General features: G+C 37.2%; 4 protein-coding genes across 18 annotated transcripts in view; 2 read left to right on the top strand and 2 right to left on the bottom strand.

Moving 5' to 3' along the window:
* Positions 1–21165, bottom strand: part of LOC127366552 (myelin-associated glycoprotein) — a 40543-nt gene that overhangs the window by 9568 nt on the left and 9810 nt on the right. The gene's annotated exons all lie outside the window — the stretch shown is intronic.
* Positions 7612–10009, top strand: LOC127366580 (urokinase plasminogen activator surface receptor-like). Its single transcript, XM_051405648.1, has 5 exons — positions 7612–7763; positions 8249–8362; positions 8451–8597; positions 9157–9267; positions 9390–10009. Exons 1-5 carry the CDS (start codon positions 7718–7720, stop codon positions 9590–9592), a joined length of 621 nt encoding a protein of 206 aa, XP_051261608.1. The 5' UTR covers positions 7612–7717; the 3' UTR covers positions 9593–10009.
* Positions 11718–15842, top strand: LOC127366589 (urokinase plasminogen activator surface receptor-like). Its single transcript, XM_051405664.1, has 5 exons — positions 11718–11778; positions 12262–12375; positions 12465–12611; positions 13439–13549; positions 13672–15842. The coding sequence occupies exons 1-5, from the start codon at positions 11733–11735 to the stop codon at positions 13872–13874; spliced, it is 621 nt and encodes a 206-aa protein (XP_051261624.1). The 5' UTR covers positions 11718–11732; the 3' UTR covers positions 13875–15842.
* On the bottom strand, positions 15919–20047 carry LOC127366562 (myelin-associated glycoprotein). 2 transcript variants are annotated; one of them, XM_051405619.1, is made up of 13 exons: positions 20003–20047; positions 19556–19895; positions 19156–19452; positions 18507–18618; positions 18329–18370; positions 17849–17875; positions 17697–17741; positions 17582–17608; positions 17456–17503; positions 17187–17225; positions 17028–17093; positions 16877–16925; positions 15919–16183 (listed from the first exon to the last, which is right to left on the bottom strand). In XM_051405619.1, the coding sequence occupies exons 2-13, from the start codon at positions 19800–19802 to the stop codon at positions 16160–16162; spliced, it is 1023 nt and encodes a 340-aa protein (XP_051261579.1). In that variant the 5' UTR covers positions 19803–19895; positions 20003–20047; the 3' UTR covers positions 15919–16159. The 2 variants fall into 2 exon arrangements, with proteins under 2 accessions (XP_051261579.1, XP_051261580.1); XM_051405620.1 differs by having other exon boundaries at positions 16892–16925.

Below are 21165 nucleotides of genomic sequence, written 5' to 3'. Positions count from 1 at the left end.
AATTCATATTTAGCTCCCTGATCACCCACGGCTGCCTGCTCTTAGTGTATAAGTATTATGGGGTGCCGTTTGTAAAGCAGCTCACGCTGAAAATAACAGCAACATTTTGTCACATTCAGCTTCAAACAATGTTTAAAAAACTGGTATGAATTTTTGAGGGTCACTTTTTTGCACATTTACAACAATATTTGTCAATTTAGAGATATTTTAAATAGATAAATCAAAATATTAAATGTTAAACCTAAATGTTAAATGTTAAATCTAAATCTAAATCTAAATCTAAATGTTAAATCTAAATCTAAATCTAAATATTAAATCCTAATGTTTCGGGTGAAAGTAAATATTTAACTAATATGCAAATTCAAAATGCCAGTGACCGGAAGTACCAAAATAAAAGCTCGAGGAGGTCAGTGGCTGCGTTTCATTAGTAGTTCCACTTCCCCTCGTTCACTTACCCTCAGCCCTTGGTATGACGTAACAGCATACGTCGCACGGAGGCCACTTGGGGCGTGGAGGGAAAGTGTGCGGGGGAGGAGCGGGGGATTTAAATGAAACGCACTTGCCCTTGGAGTCTACTCATTGGTAGCCGTCGGCGTTATAGCGGCAATGACGTAAACTGCAATGCATTGTGGGTGATATCCACCTCGGAATGACCATCGTTGTTCACTCGCTCCCTCAGCCCTCCGAGGGTCCATCTCACCAAGTGAACTTCAGTTTACAGACAATTGGAACAACACTTATGATGGCGGCGGGGATTCCCCCGAGGGCAAGTTGAACGACTAATGAAACGCAGCCAGTGTGTGTTTATAGTGTCAAATAACGAATAAAAACCATCTCATCCGGGGAAATGGACTCTTGGACATGGATTTTCGTGATAATAACTACCTAAAATAATAAACACGTTTGGAGAAACTGTATTTGAAGAGTACTTTGAGTTTTTAGTGTCACTTTTATGAAGGGTGCGGGATTTGTGACCTGTATAGCCACTATAGCCAGCCCGAGGGTGCTCACTTTGACTAGGGTGGCCATTTCCGTCACATCAAACAGGAACTGCGGTCAAGCCAGCCGTAACTTCGATCTCCGTGGTCAAATCAGCCGCACGTAAATTTCGACTGTGCGATTATTCTCAGCATTACGGTAAATGCGAAGAAACAGCGTATTCACTTCCGGTTTTCAAAATAAAGGTATTAGGAACATTAAGCTATAATTCGAACCTACATTTAAAATAAAATATGTTGCATTAAAGTTTTCCATGCGCCCATGATGAATAAAAAACACCTCATATCCAGTATCTTTACTGCGCCAGTGTGGAGAAATGTCAAAATAAAAATCCCATATTTATGCCTCCAGAGATTGCATATTTGACCATATTTGAGGTACTGTAAAAACATATTGCTCAATAATTCCTAACTATGTATGATATATTTGACTTCTACACGTGTAAGACTACACACACACTCAATATCAAGCACTTTTACAGCAGCAATTTGGAGAAATTTAAGAACAAAATTCCATAAGTGTACCTCCAAGTGGCATATTTCACCATATGAGCTACTGTAAAATAATATTGCTCAATATTTCCTGGCTAAGCATGATATATCTGACTTCTACACATGTAAGACTACACACATACTCAATATCAAGCATTTTTACTGCAGCAATGTGGAGAAATTTAAGAACAAAAGTCCATATTTGTACCTCCAAGTGGCACATTTGACCATATTTGAGCTACTGTAAAATAATATTGCTCAATATTTCCTGACTAACGATGGTATATTTGACTTCTACACATCTAAGACTACACACATACTCAATATCAAGCACTTTTACTTCAGCAATTTGGAGAAATTTAAGAACAAAAGTCCATATTTTTACCTCCACCTTGCATATTTCACTATATTTGAGCTACTGTAAAATAATATTGCTCAATATTTCATGACTAACGATGGTATGTTTGACTTCTACACATCTAAGACTACACACATACTCAATATCATGCATTTTTACTGCAGCAATTTGGAGAATTTTAAGAACAAATGTCCATATTTGTACCTCCACATTGCATATTTCACCATGTTTGAGTTACTGTAAAATAATATTCTTCAATATTTCCTGACTAAGCATGGTATATTTGACTTATACACATCTAAGACTACACACATTGGTACAGTAAAAATGCATGATATTGAGTATGTGTGTAGTCTTAGATGTGTAGAAGTCAAATATACCATCTATATCCAGGAAATATTGAGCAATATGTTTTTACAGTAGCTCAAATATGGTCAAATGTGCCACTTGGAGGTAAAAATAAGGACTTTTATTGTTGAATTTCTCCAAATTGCTGCGGTAAAAGTGCTTGATATTGAGTGTGTGTGTAGTCTTAGACGTGTAGAAGTCAAATATATCATACATAGTTAGGAATTATTGAGCAATATGTTTTTACAGTACCTCAAATATGGTCAAATATGTAATCTCTGGAGGCATAAATATGGGATTTTTATTTTGACATTTCTCCACACTGGCGCAGTAAAGATACTCGATACGAGGTGTTTTTTATTCATCATGGGCGCATGGAAAACTTTAATGCAACATATTTTATTTTAAATGTAGGTTCGAATTATAGCTTAATGTTCCTAATACCTTTATTTTGAAAACCGGAAGTGAATACGCTGTTTCTTCGCCTTTACCGTAATGCTGAGAATAATCGCACAGTTGAAATTTACGTGCGGCTGATTTGACCACGGAGATCGAAGTTACGGCTGGCTTGACCGCAGTAAACAACTGGACACTTTGCATACACGGGGACACGCAAGCAGATATTTGTTTGGTACGATCCGTTTTTAAATTTCAATATATTTTTCCACCAGATTACATAAAGGTGCATACACATACCACATAGCTAATAATAAATATACAAGATACAGCTCATGACAACGTGCCCTTCCAATTCAGATTACATAGGTCTAATAAACATGATACAGAAACTGTTCTTAATGTTTTTATCTGGGGATAAAGGGCTTTGCCTATCTACATATGAGTATGAGCATGTGGTATCCGAAGGCCTATATGTTTAAGTTACAGTTTGTTATAAGTTCAAGTGATATTTTTGTCAACATATGCAGTGTTAGTAAGACATGAGGTTCAACGTCGTAATTCTTACTATGAAATGTTTAGGCTAGGGGCCTCTCAATGGCCTCTGACCTTTATCTTAATAAATCCCCCATCTCCCTGTTTTACCTCACATATCTGTACTAGAACCAGATGTTTCTTTACTATTTTCTTGAATAAACAATAGACCTATATAAATCCAATCCAATCCAACTTTATTTGTTAAGCACTTTAAAAACAACCAAAGTTGACCAAAGTGCTGTACAGGAGAATAAATAGGACATCATAAATGTAAACAGTGATGGTGATGATGAAGACCACTGTGAGGAATATAGACAGTGATGGCGACAACACTGGAAAGTTCCCAGGGCAAATAACACGGACGAAATCCGACGACGACGAGCTCGATGTCCGGGCTGCAGACGCTCTTTCACACAGACGTGCCCGGCGTTACACCACCTGTTGTTTATGAGCACGGACAGTCCCCCTCCTTTCTTCATTCCATTATATAAAGCCTATGTTCGACGCATATAGACAGAGTTGTTCATTTGGCAGGATGCTCTCCAAGCTCCCGGGGCTTGAAATGATGCTGTACCTTTTTGTAATAAACCTTTATATACAATCAAGATGGTGTCAGTGGACTTCTCTTCAATACATCTTCACATCATCGCTACTTAATATACCACAAGCATTTTCAGAATTTCAGTCCAACAACCGACGTTAGCTCACGTTACTCACGTTACGTTCTCTGTCGCTGAGAGCTTGATTGACAGCCTGGTGGTAGCAACTGCGGTGATCACGTGGCAATCAAAACATGGCTCATTTGAATATTAAAATGAACCATGTGTTGATAGGTCACGACACGAAAATGTAACCAATGAAATTACTTATTTTGACACACACTTTTAGTCCAATCCATGTCCAAGAGTCCATTTACCCGGATGAGATGGTTTTTATTCATTATTTGACACTATAAACACACACTGACCTCATCAAGCTTTTATTTTGGTACTTCCGGTTACCGGCATTTTGAATTTACATATTACTTAAATATTTAGTTTCACCGAAACATTTAGATTTAACATTTAACATTTAGATTTAACATTTAACATTTAGATTTAACATTTAGATTTAGATTTATATTCAACATTAAGATTTAGCATTTAGGTGTAACATTTAATATTTGGATTTAACTATTTAAAATATCTCTAAGTTGACAAATATTGTTGTAAATGTGCAAAAAAGTGACCCTCAAAAATTCATACCAGTTTTTTAAACATTGTTTGAAACTAAATGTGACAAAATGTTGCTGTTATTTTCAGCGTGAGCTGCTTTACAAACGGCACCCCATATATAGGATGGGTCAAAGGCACAGGACAAATGAAATGTGTGAAATTTCTTTTCTTTAATGAGCTCCTGAGTTATAGTTTTGACTTAGCTAGTCAGTCCTCAATGCATATTTAGGGTCTGAGCAGTGACCTTGAAACTGAAGGAAGGATTATTCTCTCCAACCAATCATCTCCAATTGCACACACCCCATGAAACACCCTTAAGACGTTTTAATGAATGTTATGAATCTCATTAGTTTTCACTGAACGCTGTTGCCAGGGCGACACACCGAATGTAGACATTATCGGTTTTTACAGTTTATTGCATTTTTGGTGGGCTAACTCATGAAACTCAGCACACACATCCCAAATGGTAAAATGTTACATCTGATATGGGCATGTTACATCTAGCGCCCCCTAGAAAAGTTCAACATAGCAGCCCCGGTGTCCCGTTTCACAGACATTGGAAAGGCAAAGGTATCGAGTCTAGACGTACAAAACAGCTTCTTGGACCCATACCCCAGACCCAAAAGGAAGTCGGACATTTTGAATTTAATTTAATTTAATTGAACTTTTTCCCATTTTTGGTAGCTTCTTCTAGGGAATTAATCGGATCAACTTCAAAATTGGTGATTACATTTGGAATTAAGAAATCTTGAGTTTTTGTCAAAGGGTGTGTCCGTGGCCTGTGATTGAAAAGCGATGTTTCACAAAGAAACAGGAATTTGTTCTAACTTTGGTGTACTTTCTCCAATCTGCACCAAAGTTAACATGTCTGATAAGAGTTCTGCCCTGAACACATCTACCTGCCCATATTCAGTCATAGTCATTGTGCCATATACTGGAAACAGGAGGTAAGCCTTTTGTGGCAATCATCATCTGATTTACGAGAAATTTTCATGGTGTTGTCTACACATGATGCTTGCGCATGACTCAGCCGCAGTGCACACTGACACGTCACGTGCAGACTGCGATGGCCCAACCATCACTGTTTGAGTTTTAGTTTTGACTTAACTAGTCAGTTTGCTTCCGCTGCACGTGTGTTCTGCACATCTGACAGTTTCACAATAACAGTGGGGATGATGACTTAAAATGTGTTTTTAATATTAACAAATGTATTAATCATGTAAATACAGTGGGTACGGAAAGTATTCAGACCCCTTTAAAATTTTCACTCTTTGTTTCATTGCAGCCATTTGCTAAAATCAAAAAGTTCATTTTATTTCTCATTAATGTACACTCAGCACCCCATCTTGACAGAAAAAAACAGAAATGTAGAAATTTTTGCAAATGTATTAAAAAAGAAAAACTGAAATATCACATGGTCATAAGTATTCAGACCCTTTGCTGTGACACTCATATTTAACTCACATGCTGTCCATTTCTTCTGATCCTCCTTGAGATGGTCCTGCTCCTTCATTGGAGTCTAGCTGTGTTTAATTAAACTGATTGGACTTGATTAGGAAAGGCACACACCTGTCTATATAAGACCTTACAGCTCACAGTGCATGTCAGAGCAAATGAGAATCATGAGCCCAAGGAGCTAGGAGACAGAATTGTGGCAAGGCACAGATCTGGCCAAGGTTACAAAAGAATTTCTGAATCATTCCCAAGAAGACTCATGGCTGTAGTAGCTCAAAAGGGTGCTTCTACTCAATACTGAGCAAAGGGTCTGAATACTTATGACCATGTGATATTTCAGTTTTTTCTTTTTTAATAAATTTGCAAAAATTTCTACATTTCTGTTTTTTTTCTGTCAAGATGGGGTGCTGAGTGTACATTCATGAGAAATAAAATGAACTTTTTTGATTTTAGCAAATGGCTGCAATGAAACAAAGAGTGAAAAATTTAAAGGGGTCTGAATACTTTCCGTACCCACTGTATATGTAGCCTAAATAATAGACACAGGAACAGTTTCCACCCACTGGCCATCACTCTGAGTCTTAATGAAACATTCATTACTTAGCCTATTTTCCAAAATTCTGTTTCTTTGCATACTGTTTATACTGTCATATCCACCTACCCCAGGTACATAAAGATACCTGCATGTAAAATATTTAGTTCAGCATCCTTTGCACTCTGCACCATTGCACTGTATTCTACTGTATATAAGTCTTTGTCTTTTGTTGTTGAACTTGTTCTGTTTATTTATGCTGTTAATCAGTGTAAAAACGTAAAACCAGAGTCAAATTCCTTGTATGTGCACACATACCTGGCCAATAAAAGTGATTCTGATATAAATTGCTTTATCAGTGACATAAGTCAGTAAGTGTTGTACTTCATCTTTTTTTACGGTCAATCATAGACATTTCCAAGGAGCAGCCCTGGGGGACTGTTAAAGGAGCAGGCTGCTGTGAAAACAGCATTGTTGCAATATGAATATTACTTAGTATTCCAATACTGTGGATTGGACAGACTATTTACAGGAACTAAAAGTCACAAGCAGATGGGCTTCAGATTCTTTGGTTATTTAGTTGAAAAAATTGTCTCTAATTTAATTTGTTATGTGTTACGTGTATTCTGTGACAGGTGACTGATCTATTTTGAATGCATAGCACAGTACACACAATGTTTCTTTTTTTGCAGGGATGCACAAAAAATGCAGGGAAGTAAAAGTACTGCAAGAATATAAATATTGGACATTAGGCAAAGGGTATCTGTATTTCTACTGCAGAGAGAGGCAGTGCTCAGTGCCCAACTTGTATCATACAGGAACATCTTGATGATGTGCGTGTGTGTGTGCCACTGTATGTTTATGACTTTTCTGAATTGGAGCCTCACTCAAACTGTTTTGTTTACAGGTCAGGAAAATTGGTGTCAATACAAGTAATTCTCACAACTTTTTTTTGTTGCAACACTAATTAATATTTAGACCACCACAGTTTATCAACCAATACAGTCTCAACATACGCCAAAGTTAGCATTTAAAACTCATTTTTTTGTACAAAACAAAGGATAAAAATGCAGCCACCTCTTCATAACAATAATCATGCTGATAAAAATCCTCATTAGTTTGTTTGAAATTGCCTTCTTTCATTTGAAATAAATGGCTTGCATGTTGTTTCACCATACCATTGCCACAGCCTCTCCTCCGTGAGGGGCAAACACGGTCAGTTTGCCATGGAGCAGCCACTTGATAAGAAAATTGAAATTGCACCAAAAATGTAATAAGCTGCAATTGACTGATAAGATGATGCAGAAAACTGACAACTCCTTCTCAGGAGGGATACTTATAGCCGCAACAGATCAAACTAAACTCATTTGCATCCCGCCATTGCAAAATGCATCTCCTTACTCTGATCTTTGGGGCTGTGCTTCTCTCTGAAGGCAAGTTTTTGTCCTATTATCTGTTTTTTTTACAGTTTAATCTTTAATAAAAGAGGGATTGTAATTATCAATTACCACATTTATCTTTACAAATGCTGCAGACATGGGTCATTTAGGTTACATGTCAAAAGAGAGTATGTCCACATCGTGCATGTTATTTTGCTGTTCGTTACTGCTATTCCTCTTTGTTCATCAATTGCAGTTTGGGCACAGATAGCCTCTATTCTATTTAGTTGTAGTTGAAAAAACAGAAACAAAGAAACAAGAAGCAAGAAAAAACCCCATGCATGTCAGTACTGCACATGACAACCAGCCTCATACTGTATAACTCATATTTGTATCTGTGTTTATAATTTCTCATAATAATAGTAGTTTTGATTAATTTACTTCAGAGTTATGGTGTTACAATACTTTGGTCCACCCCTTGAAGAAAAGAAATGTAGATTTTGTTTTTAACTGAGTTTAACTGTTTTGTGTTTTATCAGCCTACAGCCTGATTTGTCATAAGTGTTTACCAGGAAGCACAGCAACATGCGAATTCAAAACATGCCCTTCAGTGGGATATCAGTGTAGTGTGCTGAGAATCACTTCATATGCAGGTATGTTTTTTTTTTTAAGAGCATTGTTTTTTCTATTGTGAACAGTTTTGCACTGGCCCATTTTACAAAGGCTACTCTTTTGTTGCAGGTGGTTCAAAACTTTCTGATATCCAGATGAAAACTTGTGTTTTGAATGAAGACTGTGCTGAGGGCTCAGTCAACTTTGGACTTACCAGAAATGTGATTACCAGCAAGTGTTGCAACTCCAATCTCTGCAACACCGAAACTGCTCCTGGTAACTCACTTATATTGTCTGTTTCTATTTAGATTAGATTTTGTTTGCACTGAGAGCTGTTTTTGTATATGTATATTACACTGTATTCAATACTGTATATAAGTTGCATAATCATGTCTTGTGACATGTCTGCATGGTTAATGTAAGTATTGTGGACTGATGATGAAGTCCATGTATCAGAACTTGAGACAATATGTTTGGAACAGATATTGTTAGAGAAAAGTTTCAAATTCCAAGACAAGCCAGGATGAGGGAAATTACCATCTGCTATAGAGGAGCCCAAGGGCATAATACTTCCAGCTGCCACTGTACCTGTATGTGCGTGTGCATGCGTGTGTGTGTGTGTGTGTGTGTGTGTGTGTGTGTGTGTGTGTGTGTTTGTGAGAGAGCGTCTCCAGGTTCAAGTTAATCATGTTTTATAGGCAAATAATGTTCCCATAATTTCCTTGTATTTCAAAATCCTCAAACCATAATTTGACAGTAAAAGTGCATTACCGTCACCTCTCCACCCCACTCGACTTTCTCAATCAATATGAACAATGTGTGTTTTATGTTACAGAGCCCAGTGAATCTGAACCCAATGGAAAAAAGTGCTTCCACTGCAATGGAAACGTGTGCACCACAACTGTAAACTGCTTGGGGAATGAGGACCACTGCATCTCAAAAACAGGTATCAGGCCTACACATCTCTCTCTTTCCAACCTTTCCACAGCTCTGAGCGATTTTTCTGTGATTCAAGCAGATGTATTAAAACTTTAAGCTCACACACTAACATTATTTTCGTTCTCTCAGTGAATGTAGGTGGTGAAACGATAATCACAAAGGGCTGTGCCTCCAAGCAGATCTGCTCAAATACGAAAAATGCACAGTTTAAAGGAGTCATTGGAGGAGACATTAGCTGCTGCGAGGGTGACTACTGCAACAGCGCCAGCAGCACAAGTGCTGGCCTCCTGCTCCTGGTGACACCACTGATCTCTCTGGTCATGTTCTCTTAACTGGTGGAGACGGCAGCATTGCAGCTTAGTTTTTCTTATCTTCACATAGCCTCATAGTGCTCACACCCTTTTCCTTATCCTTTCAACCGATGAGTGAGAGAGTAGAACGTTTTGCAAGTTTCGTGTAAAAAATAGAATTTAGTAAAGTTATAATTTCCCTTTGTTTCCTGCCTTATACAGTTTGTAACTGGCTTATTTCTTTATTTTTATTATTATTATTTGCATGTTGCCTATAAAGATAAGAGCAAAGGTCTTGCATAGAATAATTGCTATCTGTTTTTCTGAAGAATGTAAAAAACATTTTTTCGCAATTTTTCATCTGTGTGCTAATATTAACCTGAAACCTAATTTTAATTGGAATTATCTGAAATATTTTGATGTTACTGACGAAAAGCAAAATAAATACATTTCTTACAATTCTTCTTAGTGTAGTTTTTTGTCCTTTCTCAGTCTCATTAAAAAATTTAAAATACAAACTTAACTTAAACCTTTAAGTTTATGCTGTTTTCTGCTATATTAATGTTCAAAATCTCATACATATAACCTTTAAATGCCAGTTATAATCAGGTGAACCAGGATGAAGCACAACACCAGACAACTGACATATGCTGTTTTGGGCGGTCCTTGGCCGGAGGTCCAAGTCTGATTTAAGCCCACAGTCTGTATTACTTATTCCAGAGCCAGATGGTTGAAGTCTTGTGAGGAGTTTTACCAGTTTTAAACCTGCTAAAATAAGTTTGTAACTAGTTGTGAAACAATCTTAATTTAATACTGATGCCTTTCTTTATGACCTAGCCTACATAGACTGAGTCGTAGACGCACTCTCTGCCACCTGGGTTACTTTTATGGGATGATTGAAGTGGGGTTTCTTCCTCCATTTTGGGACACCAGCCTCACTTCTCTCACCTCAAATGTAAAAGCCCTGAAAAAGGGAGTATTTGAAAGAAAGATACATGGACAGGTGCACCGTAACATAGATCAACAGTTTTGCGCTCCCCTGCTGGAGACCACTGGTAACTACAACCACTCTTACTAGCTGGTGTTAGACGTTTGGCACATAAAACATAAGAAAACACGAAGGTACTGTGCTGTAACTGCTACAACGCACAATAACCATTATAACCATAAACTATGATATAACATGAAAATTAAAAAAATACTAAAGATGAGCCCATTAAGTGTTCCTCTATTACTTGCTCTGACTTACTGGTATTACACATTATTCTATCTGTCACACTTACAGTTCTGATATTTAGCTTTCATAATAGTAGTACAAATACTGCTATTTATTTTAACCCAGAAACAACTTAAGGCACTTAACTAGAGAAGGTATACTGTACCAAACAAGAAAAAGACAGACAGATACAGAGCACTGCTAAACTATGATATGAACAAGGGGCAAAACTAATTGAATCAAGCCATGAGAATCTTTTGTTGAGGGTCTATATTATGACAAAAATCACACTGTCAACTAAGTGATTAGAAAAATACAGTTGTAAAATTGGCCAATTTTGACCAGTGCCTGTCTTTTTTCAGGCTAGTGGAAAGTAAATGCCCAAAATACACATTTATGTGTTTTATTTTATTACACTTTGCCCATTTGTGTGTGTAAAATTCTCGAAATTCCACCAAAAGTTAGCGTTCATCAACAATTCCTCACTTGCATATGTAAACATAAAACTTCAGAAAACTTGTAACACAAAAATGAATTTTCTTAATGTATGTATTCAACTAGGGAAGTTTCATAGTCAGATCTATTAGATAGATATTTACCCTATTCACCTGTAGTGTCTCTAGGATGATTCAGGGAAACTTTATTTCTAAATGTTTTTAGATTTAGTGCAGGCAAGAAATATGGCTGTAAAATATATGACAGTCCCATGTTAACCTTGTTAGCTTATGAAGTCTGTCATAATTCAACTGTTCAGTCTGTTCCCATTTCTAGCTTCGTATTCATCATGTACAACTGTCATATGAAGTTGGGGACGCTTTGTGGGAAAAACTTAAAGCAGTTTACCCCCATCCAGTGGACAAATGTTATATAACAGGCAGTTTATGAAAACCGACAACTCCTTCTCAGGAGGGATACTTATAGCCGCAACAGATCAAACTAAACTCATTTGCATCCCGCCATTGCAAAATGCATCTCCTTACTCTGATCTTTGGGACTGTGCTTCTCTCTGAAGGCAAGTTTTTGTTCTATTATCCGTTTTTTTACAGTTTATTCTTTAATAAAAGAGGGATTGTAATTATCAATTACCACATTTACCTTTACAAATGCTGCAGACATGGGTCATTTAGGTTACATGTCAAAAGAGAGTATGTCCACATCGTGCATGTTATTTTGCTGTTCGTTACTGCTATTCCTCTTTGTTCATCAATTGCAGTTTGGGCACAGATAGCCTCTATTCTATTTAGTTGTAGTTGAAAAAACAAGAAACAAAGAAACAAGAGCAAGAAAAACCCCATGCATGTCAGTACTGCACATGACAACCAGCCTCATACTGTATAACTCATATTTGTATCTGTGCTTATAATTTCTCATAATAATAGTAGTTTTGATTAATTTACTTCAGAGTTATGGTGTTACAATACTTTAGTCCACCCCTTAAAGAAAAGAAATGTAGATTTTGTTTTTAACTGAGTTTAACTGTTTTGTGTTTTATCAGCCTACAGCCTGATTTGTTATAAGTGTTTACCAGGAAGCACAGCAACATGCGAATTCAAAACATGCCCTTCAGTGGGATATCAGTGTAGTGTGCTGAGAATCACTTCATATGCAGGTATGTTTTTTTTTTTTAAGAGCATTGTTTTTTCTATTGTGAACAGTTTTGCACTGTCCCATTTTACAAAGGCTACTCTTTTGTTGCAGGTGGTTCAAAACTTTCTGATATCCAGATGAAAACTTGTGTTTTGAATGAAGACTGTGCTGAGGGCTCAGTCAACTTTGGACTTACCAGAAATGTGATTACCAGCAAGTGTTGCAACTCCAATCTCTGCAACACCGAAACTGCTCCTGGTAACTCACTTATATTGTCTGTTTCTATTTAGATTAGATTTTGTTTGCACTGAGAGCTGTTTTTGTATATGTATATTACACTGTATTCAATACTGTATATAAGTTGTATAATCATGTCTTGTGACATGTCTGCATGGTTAATGTAAGTATTGTGGACTGATGATGAAGTCCATGTATCAGAACTTGAGACAATATGTTTGGAACAGATATTGTTAGAGAAATAAGTTTCAAATTCCAAGACGAGCCAGGATGAGGGAAATTACCATCAGGGCAGGTCCTTCCTTCCTTCCTGCTGCTGTCAGACTGTATAACAACCAGCACTGCTCCCAGTAGCCCCCCCCCCCATTGTTGACAATAACAATGTGCAATATTCACTGTGCAATCTATTGCCCATGTGCAATTGCTGCTGCTACTATTTGTACTATTTGTGTTATCTGTTGTTTGTGGATTCTTACTGTTTTTTCTCTTGTACATAGTGTTTTTATTATTTCCCTACTCTTACTGTTTTTATACTGTTTTTTCCCTATCCACTTTGCTGCTGCAACATTGGAATTTCCCCACTGTGGGACAAATAAAGGAATATCTTATCTTAATACCTCCAGCTGCCACTGTACCTGTATGTGTGTGTGTGTGTGTGTGTGTGTGTGTGTTTGTGAGAATCTCCAGGTTCAAGTTAATCTTGTTTCATAGGCAAATTATGTTCCCATAATTTCCTTGAATTTCAAAATCCTCAAACTATAATTTGACAGTAAAAGTGCATTACCGTCACCTCTCCACCCCACTCGACTTTCTCAATCAATATGAACAATGTGTGTTTTATGTTACAGAGCCCAGTGAATCTGAACCCAATGGAAAAAAGTGCTTCCACTGCAATGGAAACGTGTGCACCACAACTGTGAACTGCTTGGGGAATGAGGACCACTGCATCTCAAAAACAGGTATCAGGCCTACACATCTCTCTCTTTCCAACCTTTCCACAGCTCTGAGCGATTTTTCTGTGATTCAAGCAGATGTATTAAAACTTTAAGCTCACACACTAACATTATTTTCGTTCTCTCAGTGAATGTAGGTGGTGAAACGATAATCACAAAGGGCTCTGCCTCCAAGCAGATCTGCTCAAATACGAAAAATGCACTGTTTAAAGGAGTCATTGGAGGAGACATTAGCTGCTGCAAGGGTGACTACTGCAACAGCGCCAGCAGCATAAGTGCTGGCCTCCTGCTCCTGGTGACACCACTGATCTCTCTGGTCATGTTCTCTTAACTGGTGGAGACGGCAGCATTGCAGCTTAGTTTTTCTTATCTTCACATAGCCTCATAGTGCTCACACCCTTTTCCTTATCCTTTCAACCGATGAGTGAGAGAGTAGAACGTTTTGCAAGTTTCGTGTAAAAATAGAATTTAGTAAAGTTATAATTTCCCTTTATTTCCTGCCTTATACAGTTTGTAACTGGCTTATTTCTTTATTTGTATTATTATTATTTGCATGTTGCCTATAAAGATAAGAGCAAAGGTCTTGCATAGAATAATTGCTATCTGTTTTTCTGAAGAATGTAAAAAACATTTTTTCGCAATTTTTCATCTGTGTGCTAATATTAACCTGAAACCTAATTTTAATTGGAATTATCTGAAATATTTTGAAGTTACTGACGAAAAGCAAACACATTTCTTACAATTCTTCTTAGTGTAGTTTTTTGTCCTTTCTCAGTCTCATTAAAAAATTTAAAATACAAACTTAACTTAAACCTTTAAGTTTATGCTGTTTTCTGCTATATTAATGTTCAAAATCTCATACATATAACCTTTAAATGCCAGTTATAATCAGGTGAACCAGGATGAAGCACAACACCAGACAACTGACATATGCTGTTTTGGGCGGTCCTTGGCCGGAGGTCCAAGTCTGATTTAAGCCCACAGTCTGTATTACTTATTCCAGAGCCAGATGGTTGAAGTCTTGTGAGGAGTTTTACCAGTTTTAAACCTGCTAAAAATAAGTTTGTAACTAGTTGTGAAACAATCTTAATTTGATACTGATGCCTCTCTTTATGACCTAGCCTACATAGACTGAGTCGTAGACGCACTCTCTGCCACTTGGGTTACTTTTATGGGATGATGATCACTTCTCTCACCCCAAATGTAAAAGCCCTGAAAAAGGGAATATTTGAAAGCAAAACTAATTGAATCAAGCCATGAGAATCTTTTGTTGAGGGTCTATATTATGACAAAAATCACACTGACAACTAAGTGATTAGAAAAATACAGTTGTAAAATTGGCCAATTTTGACCAGTGCCTGTCTTTTTTCAGGCTATTTGAAAGTAAATGCCCAAAATACACATTTATGTGTTTTATTTTATTACACTTTGCCCATTTGTGTGTGTAAAATTCTCCAAAATCCACCAAAAGTTAGCATTCATCAACAATTCCTCATTTGCATATGTAAACAGAAAACTTCAGAAAACTTGTAACACAAAAATGAATTTTCTTAATGTATGTATTCAACTAGGGAAGTTTCATAGTCAGATCTATTAGATAGATATTTACCCTATTCACCTGTAGTGTCTCTAGGATGATTCAGGGAAGCTTTATTTCTAAATGTTTTTAGATTTAGTGCAGGCAAGAAAATATGGCTGTAAAATATATGACAGTCCCATGTTAACCTTGTTAGCTTATGAAGTCTGTCATAACTCAACTGTTCAGTCTGTTCCCATTTCTAACTTCGTATTCATCATGTACAACTGTCATCTGAAGATGGGGACGCTTTGTGGGAAATAACTATAAGCAGTGTACCCCCATCGAGTGGACAAATGTTATATAACAGGCAGTTTATGAAATCCTCAATACCTTTCAAGAATTTTTTTTTCTACTAAAAACAATGAATATAATTGGAAATTTTTACTTTTGTCTATGGATTCTTTAATTGCAGCTTAAATACAAAAGAGTTGTTGATTTAAATGGGATAATTCTGCATGGATGGTGAGATTTTAATTTTAATGTTGTAGGGAAGTTCTCCATTCCTATATTCCTTGTGTTCACACTCACACATAATTATTTCCCGCTGTATTTCAATGTATGTATGTTTTGTTTTCAATAGTGGAGCTATTGTATAGACTATGGTTATTGCACGATACATTCACTATACTCACAAGTAGGAACAAATGTGAAAGATTTTCTTTAAAACCACCCTTCATAATGTGATAATGTGTGTAAAAATGTATTTTATGAATCCTTGAAGTCTGATGTCTGTGATCTTTTTGCTTGAACTGTAATACAGTAGTAAGTGTTTAGAGAAAAAATAATCAAATCACAGTGGAGTTTGTACTAAGTATTTATTATGTTTATTTAACAGGTGAACAAATTCAGTTAAGCGACAGCTGATATATTTTATATTTATATATTTTATGATTGAGTAAATTGTTTTAAATACAAGGCCGACATCACTTCTCCCACACAGAAACAAGCATGTAATGTTAAGCATGTATATTAATGTAAAATGATAACAGCAACATGGTCCTGGAAGCACGAGATTTTTGCAAGATATCTTGAAGAACTTAAATGTTGCCATACAGGCTATCCTGCAACAAATTGAAGGAAACTGGAATCAGTTACAATCTCCAATTGTTCTCTGCAGCTTTATGTTTTATGTTTCACAAAATAAAAGACACAGTATACTGGAAGGCAGTGCATAATCAGAATCATAATCAGAACCAGAAATACTTTAATAATCCCAGGGGGAAATTACTTTTGTTACAACTTCAAATCTACATACAACATATTTACATACAACATATAATATCATTAAGAACATATCTATATATAAATATATATATAAACATATCTTTATACACAAGTTAAAGTGTAAAATGTACAGCACTGCTACAATACAATATGGATATTCATTATTTCAAACTACCCACAGGAGCTAATAGTGCTAAGTGATAGGATTATTGACGACATTTTAACTCTTATCCAAAGGGTGTGGTTTTGGATTTTTGGTTATGGAAAGTAAATAAAAAGATAGAGATTTAGCTAGATTGGCCCTATTCCAACCTGAGAAATCTGTAAGGGGGGGGTTCAGGCATTGTTCAACCATCCAACAAGCACTTCAATGGAATCATACTGGCACCTTAATTCAGAACTTAAGAATCGTTTGATGAGAGGCGAAATGTCCTCAAGAATCTAGTTAGACTCAGCACTTATAACCTAATGGGTAGTGGAGAACATGAGATGAGAACCTACTCTTTTACATCATATTTATTTCCACTCACCACAGCACTACTAACCTCAGGCCTGGCAGAGCGAGGAGGTCTCCGGTTTCTAGATCAAACAGATATATAAAAGAAAGTGGATAATTAATGTACAACTTAATGAAACAATATGTCAGTTACAAGAGTAAAAGGACAGCTGAGTAAAACTCACTCCTTTGGGGATGGAAAGCGTTGTTTGGAGAATTGAGTGTCACATTTGACCGCGGTGCTGTTGTGTCTATAGGTTAGAGAGGGAATCACACAATATCAGTTATTGTGCTAAACAATTAGGGCCATTTGAAGTAGAAGAGGGCCACTGATAGACACTTACGAATAGCCAACACTGAGGTTCACAGAGTCATCTTGGCGTCTGCAAGTGCAAAAAATATTTTATTTGCGTTCATATTTTCATATAGTTTATGTCGGGTATTTCTTCACATTAATTCATCACGTAACAGAAGGTTAAAACTGGTACCTTGAAAATCTGCTCCAGAATGACTTCTTATAAGAATTACGTCAATTAAGTATTAAAGTGTTAGAAAGAAACTGTAACAGCTTGAATGGTAAAATCTAAAGCCAACAGCACCGAGGAACACCCACCTGGGTCTCCTCTCATTTTGCCACTTGACACCGTCGTCCCTTGCTCCCCTGAAAAAGTTAGAAATGTAAACACAAGGTACTTCATCTGGGGATTAAAAGCGAATTTTAACAGTTGGGTGTTCTTACCGGGAGAATCGACTCCAAATGGACCCCCTGTATGGAAAGCAAAGTGTTACTATTTGTCAGAAACAGCTGACTTTATTTTTTCAGTTTGGAACAAACAAGCAGTCTGCTGACGAACCGTTTTTCCGGCCTTGGGGGTCTCTCCCTGCCTTCGGGGTATCTCCTGGACATTTGGATTAAGAGGAATTATTTTAAGTAAGACACAGATTACAGCTCATGAGTGACTTTATCAAAAAAACTTGTCTTAAGGCAGTTTTTTGTAAAGCTTACCTGGATAATCTATCCCATAGTGATCGCCTGTGAAAGTTTGAATTGCAGAGATTTACATTGTAAATACAGCATGTGTGCCTTAATGAATAAGATAGCATCAATTGTTTTTTTCCTTGCTTCACAATCATTAAAGCTATCTTTTATTTACTATTATTCTGCTGATATGCTACAATTTTTGGTATTGTTGATGTAACTAAGGTCTAGTGTTTATTTACATTTGTTAAAGGGGGATTATTTCTAATAATCCTCAATGCTCCTCAGATTCAACATCAAAGAACAGAGCCTTGACCGACCACATCTAACTGTGTACAGTAACCATTTCTTATAAATGTTCATTTCCTTGAAGCGTGAAGCGTTTCTAGACTCTAGAGTCTGATGACTAGATGACAGACTGATGACTAGGTTTCAGTTTAGAGTCTAGACTGAAACCTAGTCATCAGTTATGTCATCATTACTCATTATGCATTCCTACCTACATACCTTTTCTCTGGTCGAGGTGGTGGCGAGTCGTCAGTGCGCTTCCTGTAGGTTGAATAAAACATTCATTGATAAATGACAAATTTTACTTTACTACATTCAACTAAAAGCATTAATAGCATTTATAATAGTACCCATCTGAAACATTGGCACTTTTTGAATGTATGTGTATTTACACTACCTTTTCCTATAAATGAACACTCCAAACACTGCAGCTAGGATGATTGCAATCAGGAGAATTGACACTGGAATGGATACTGGTAGAGAGCTTCTTAACTGGTACATTAGTGATCCTGGTGATGTAGGAATATTTGAGGCTCATGCAAATACATTCAGGAAAACACACAACTCAATATATGATATAATTGCAAGGCTACGTCAGGGTATTGCCATGCCAGAAAAGCAAAAGCAAATGCGAAAAGTAAAAAAGTTTCTTGTTATAACAGGATATTATTCACGTTATAACACAATATTTTCATGTTATTGTGACACACAAGCTTATCATGCTATAATGTGTTATAATGTAATGTGAACTTATTAAATGTTTCATCCTATTATGTGATATTGTGTAATCATATATTGTTATAATGTGCTGTTATAACAATGTAAATCATCCTGTTATAACATGTTATAACAGGATAAATAGTATATTGTTATAATAAGAAAAGTTGCTTGTATAAGAAGAAAAGTTGCTTGTATAATGTGATAAGTTTGTATGTCATAATAACATGAAAATAGCTGTTTTAACGTGAAAAACATTGTTTTCTGATGTGGTGGCAATACGCATCTGTACAAGACATATACAGAACAGAAGAATTATGTGGTCTAACCCTTTACAGTCAGCTTTACTGTGTTGGCTTGTTGCTTGCCACGCCAGGAGATGGCAGTACAAGTTAGGTTTTTGACTCCGTCTCCTCCTGCAACCATGAAACTGATGGTGGAGGTTGTCTGCCAGATGCCCTGCTGCATTGAGGTGTGTATGACCTCACTGGTGAGGCTAGGGACACTCCATGAGAGCACTGGAGGATGTGATGGACATGTGTGCATCACAGAACACGAGACAGTAATCGTTGAGCCAGCATCGACTTCTGCTGGAACTGAGGTCATCACTGGTTTTTCTGGGGAAGCTGAAAATGTGAAATACAAAACAGAGTACTGTTGGTGATTAGAAAGCATACAAGTAAGTAGATTGGCACATTTTAAGAAGCTGAATACGAATTGATTCCAGACCTTTCATAACAATAAATACACAGCTATTGTTGAATCTGTATTTGTCATTTCCTTTCTCTGCATGGAAACAGAAGGGCCCATTGTCAAAGGGTTTGATGTCATCAATCTCTAATGTACAGTTTCCTTCACTCAGCTCTCCTAATATTTTTGTGCGGCCTTTGAAGTGGTCAAGCACTCGGCTCTGGCCGTTATGGAAGACGATGCCCCCCGTTTTTTTTGGACCAGATGCCACGTGTGAGAGGCACATCCTCCTGGAACTGGAAGCTGCAGGGAATCACCACACAGGAGCGTGTCAGGGCGCTGAGTCTGAAAGGGACGTCAGCAGCAAGAACGTGGAATGCTGTAAAGAGAGAAACAAGCCATGATGGGATGCCTGTAGAAATCAGTCCACTTGTGACATAACACGGCAGCAAGATGAGTTTGGAGAGAACTGAAAGGTACACCCACTGTCTTTTTCATGCGGATCTACTTCTTCAACTGGTTTCTCATATTCTGGAAAAAATGGTAGCAAGCAATTATCAATTAAAATCTTCGAATGTTATTTTATCATAGAGCAAAAGTTTGATATTTTGCACTTTTACTGCTTTTGCACTTAAGCTTATGTACTGATGAACAAAGGTGATATAACATGTCATTATGGACAGATAATGTATGGACATTAACTATTGCTTTAAGTGATCACTGTGTATGACTTTTAGGAACTCACTTTTTATATGAATGGTTGCAGAGTCTGAGGTCTCTCCAGTAATAAACTGAGCGGTGCAAGTCAAAGAATTATTGTCATCCCCAAGAGTGCCAATAAAGGTTAGATTTGACACAGCATTATAGGTATCGCTGGAGATCTTTTTGGTCTGGAACGAACTCTGCATGTCTTTGTAGTTCCATACGATGGTTGGCGTATTTTTCTTGCACTTATACGAAACAGAACAGATTACACTCTTTGCCACACCCTCCGTTGCCTCGCCTGGCTGCTGAGTCATTTTGATTTTTTCATACGGACCTAAGCAGAAACGTGATAGTGAGTCTTATATGTAAACATTTTAATTCCAGTAACACATGGTCTTAAATTGTACTCACATTCAACATTCAGCCTGAGCTCACTTGTGGCTGTCTGGCCACCACGGTAGCTAACAGAGCACTTCACACTTTGGGCCTCCTCTTCTACAGTCCAGTTTCGCTCTACTTTCCTTTCCCAAATCCCATCAGATACCAGAGTGTCCATAATGTGGTCTGCTCCAGTTATACCATCCAGGACCAGGATCGGGGGAGCAGAGATACATGTATGGCGCACATTGCAGGACACTCTGCTCTGCTCTCCCACCCTTGGAATACCAGTGATGCTAAGCTGCGGTTCCTGTGCATGGTCTATGAAATCAAAGCAAGGATATTCATTTGCAGAATTGCATATTTTAAACTGTAAATAACTAAAATTGAGAAGTAATGCATCCAAATGCTTACCTGAAACAATAATTTGAGAGGTTTTGTCATAAAACGTGTGGCCCAGGGTGTGGTAGGAGGTAATAGGGTTCTTGTCTACCCAAGGGTAAAGTCTGTCCTGGTTGTGTGACATATCCAGCTTCTCAATCTTAAGACTACAATTCCTCTCCCCC

Source organism: Dicentrarchus labrax, unplaced genomic scaffold, assembly GCF_905237075.1.
Source record: "Dicentrarchus labrax unplaced genomic scaffold, dlabrax2021, whole genome shotgun sequence".
Taxonomy (NCBI): domain Eukaryota; kingdom Metazoa; phylum Chordata; class Actinopteri; family Moronidae; genus Dicentrarchus; species Dicentrarchus labrax.
Note: the sequence above shows the minus strand (reverse complement) of the source record. Positions and strands in the feature narration are given on the sequence as shown.